Raw genomic sequence first — 3,427 nt, 5'->3', positions numbered from 1 at the left:
GAGTCAACTCCAACGAACAGCTAACTAGTCAGGCTGGGCACCGGGATACCACAGGCCACTGTGCCGGAATAAAAACAACCTGACAGCCCTAAATTACAATGTGCTGTTAGTTTTACTGGGATTTACTCAGCAGGCAGCATTGCCCAACTGCCAGCTTCCTCCAAACTGGCCAGGAGGGGTGTCTCCGAACCCCCTGCATGCCTGGGAGCTGCAGTGAGCACTACAGCTGGTCCCTGGGAAGAGGTGGTTCCGGAGGTATCTGCTCTCCAGCATCCCAAGGATGTCAGCAAGATTTATCTGCAAGCCTTAGAGAGTTCAGAGGTGAAGTCAGGCCAGACGTATCGCACCTCCAGCACCTTACAGCTCCCACTCAAAGGCAAGTGGCTGGCAGCGAGCCCACGTAACAAAACACTGCTGTGTTCTGACACGCCGAGGGAACAGGAGAGGATGCAGCGTGACCAAGAGGAAACACTCATTTGCAAATCCAGGCTGCCCTTTCAAACTCTCTGGAACACAGAATCTGTCTGGCTCCATGCCTTTTTATCACCGGAGGGGATCTAGCTGCAGGAATCAGTACAGCTCCCCAGTGACCCCGCAGAAGCCATCGCACCCCTCCCCTCAACACAGGCTGGCCCTCGCACCGAGCATCTTCACGATGCCATGGCAACGCCACAAAGCAAGGAGGGCTCCTACCAGATGTGTCTTCGCAGCACTGCTGACTTCCACAGTGACTTCTCTGTCAGTTTTCACAGGTTTAACACATCGTTTGAAGGCAGCGATAGATAAGACACTTTAAATAGCAAGGCTGCACGCTTGCTTTAGCAAGCTGAGGCTCCTACCTCCCAGGGGCTCCTTGAAGATGACCTCTTTCCTTCAACGACACTTCACATAACAATCTCTCCTCCTCTCTGTGGCAGACTCCCAGAAATCACACAGTACCCACAGGCTTTTCCACACTCCCCTACTGCCAGCGCTCTCAGGTTCCACCCGCCCCTGGAATTTCAGGCAGAGTATGGAGCACCCAGCCTCAGCTGCTGTATTCCGCTCTCTACCTGCCAGGTCTCTGGACTCCAGGCTGAAGCAGGGAGCAGCATGTGCTCTTTCCCCATTTTGGGTTTTTCCTAATTTAGTAAGCTCACTAAAATTTTAATAATATGCGAAAGACTCCAAATTCTGCAGTTCCTAGAGTCAAATATTCCATAAAGAAGCCGACCATAAAGGTCTTCAAAGGTTCACCAGTAAAATCACCCCACACATAAGCCTCATCTGCATTAACACCTGATTAGCACAGAGGCTCCTTCACATCATACACACTTAAGGCAACAGAAATTCAGGAAGAAGTTCTTCCCAGAGAGGGTGGGGAGCACTGGGACAGGTTGCCCAGAGAAGCTGTGGATGCCCCATCCCTGGGAGTGTCCAAGGCCAGGCTGGATGAGGCTTGGAGCAACCTGGTCTGGTGGAAGGTGTCCCTGCCCATGGCAGGGGGTGGGGCTGGGTGGGCTTTAAGGTCCTTTCCCACCCACCCTGTGCTGTGATTCTATGAAATATTCATTTAAGAGATGCGTCTCAGAAACCAGCTACAACACTGCCTGCTGCTACTGAGCCGCCTGGGCAGCCACCCTCCTCATCCTCACACAACCCTTGCAGTTTCTCATCTGACCAGTGAAGCTCTCTATGCAGGTTTCTTTCCATGCCAGGCATAGCTAAACATTCCTCCCGCTAAAACGGACACACGGAGCTGGATGAGCTACGTCCCACCCCAGCGTCCACCCAGAGCCGGTACTGGGAGAGCAATACCTGTTCCCAGGGTGCTGTACAACTCCCTGTGTCCTTCTAATTACGGTCAGGGAAACAACTCCTGCCTTCAAGCGTGATTAACGGGGTCACCGTGAGCTGCCACACGCACACAGAATACTCCCGGCTTCCTCAACTACAGCGATTCCTGTAGCACGAGCCTTACGCTGCCAACCTTACCCACCCTGACAGCCAGCTCCACAACCCATCTACCTCCTGCAGAGAGAAAACGGCAGCGGCATACATACTGGAACAAGGAACTTCTTGACTTCCTCCATGGCGTGAGCCATCAGAGCATACGCTTCGCACGGGGGTCCAAAAACTTCAATGAATACATGCAAATCCATATTTAGATGAGCATATTTAGGATCTCCCCCCTTACGCAGTTCTTCCTCCTGAAACAAAGCAGATTAGAGATTCCTAAAACCAAACAGGAGGCAGACAAACTACTTTACTTTTATCTGTTTCTCCACCCCTTGACAGGAAGCGTCTGTACAAGGTTTTTGGCCATGCCTGGGCACGGGTCAGGGTAACGTACGCCCATACAGTTTTATAGGAAGGCAGAGGCAACCTACACCTCCCAGCCAGTCACAGCTGCCTTTTCAGGTGACAGAGTTCTGCCAACACCTTGATGCCAGCCATGGTTTCCCCCCGAAGCCTAAGCATACGCGAGCAGCACCCTGCTCCCGAGGGGCTCTTCACGCCCCAGTGCCGGCTGATGCCTCAAACAAGCTTGTTCTTTAACTCTGCTATTCAATACCTGTGTTATTCAGGTGCCTTTGAGAAGCTACAGATAAGCCAGAGGCGTGAAAGCTCGTCACGTGTTAGAGTAAAAAGCTGAAGTCACAACTCTCTTGGTGCTGTTTTGGGAGTGGGCAGGAAGAATAAAAAATTTATTTCCATTTTTTTCTGCTCAAAAAACCCCAAACCCTCCTGGCACCAGGTGATTGGCTAAAGCTGGAATTAATCCCTATTTTATAAACTCTGTACTTCACCTTTCACACAAACATCTCTGCATCCACGGTCCAGGGTATCTCAAGGTGACTGGTCCCTCAGTCACGTCATAAGGAGAACATGCATCACGCTCCTGCCCCAGGCAAGTACGATTTGGGAAGGGGGACTTCCTACTGCCTCTGCTTTTGGATTTTAATGCTTTAACCTTTATAAAATGCTTGGAGAACTGCTACTTCTCACAGCAATATGAAAGGCACTAGCGTATGTTTCCAAGGGTGATGCCCTCCCTCACCTTTGCCTTATCTCGCATCGAACCCTTCCCAAGCACAGATATCTTAGCACCAGTTTCCTCCTGAAGTCTCTTGATGGTGTTGCCTTGAGGTCCCAAAATCTTTCCAACAAAGTTGAACTGTAAACGAAGGGAAAAAAGGAAATACAAAAGTTACCTCCAGAGCTCAGCAGCCTTAGCAAAACTTTTCTGAGCGTTACGCTGGCTGACAAGACAGGTAGTCACGCCGTTCTACTCTCTTCCAGCAGGAAACGATCACAACTACGCATCACCGTTTAGCTTTACCCCAAGGCATCCCAGAAACGTAACACAGCAGAGGTAAGATCCCGCAAGCACAGGATAAACCCCGTGGCAACGGTGGACGCGGGCGTAGCTCCTGGGGACAGGGGC

The 3,427-nt window shown here is 51.2% G+C and overlaps 1 protein-coding gene across 1 annotated transcript in view; it reads right to left on the bottom strand.

The window, feature by feature from the left end:
* Window positions 1-3,427, bottom strand: part of KHDRBS1 (KH domain containing, RNA binding, signal transduction associated 1) — a gene marked incomplete at both ends in the record, with an annotated part of 6,308 nt that overhangs the window by 2,650 nt on the left and 231 nt on the right. Inside the window, 3 exons of the mRNA XM_010148972.1 lie at window positions 1-7; window positions 2,043-2,189; window positions 3,041-3,157. The exon at window positions 1-7 is cut by the window's left edge and continues 142 nt beyond it. Of these exons, the coding sequence (XP_010147274.1) occupies window positions 1-7; window positions 2,043-2,189; window positions 3,041-3,157 (271 nt within the window). The remainder of the gene's footprint in view (window positions 8-2,042; window positions 2,190-3,040; window positions 3,158-3,427) is intronic.

Source organism: Eurypyga helias, unplaced genomic scaffold (assembly GCF_000690775.1).
Source record: "Eurypyga helias isolate BGI_N326 unplaced genomic scaffold, ASM69077v1 scaffold19113, whole genome shotgun sequence".
NCBI classification, from domain to species: Eukaryota; Metazoa; Chordata; class Aves; order Eurypygiformes; family Eurypygidae; genus Eurypyga; species Eurypyga helias.
This window is presented reverse-complemented; position numbering and strand designations above follow the sequence as displayed.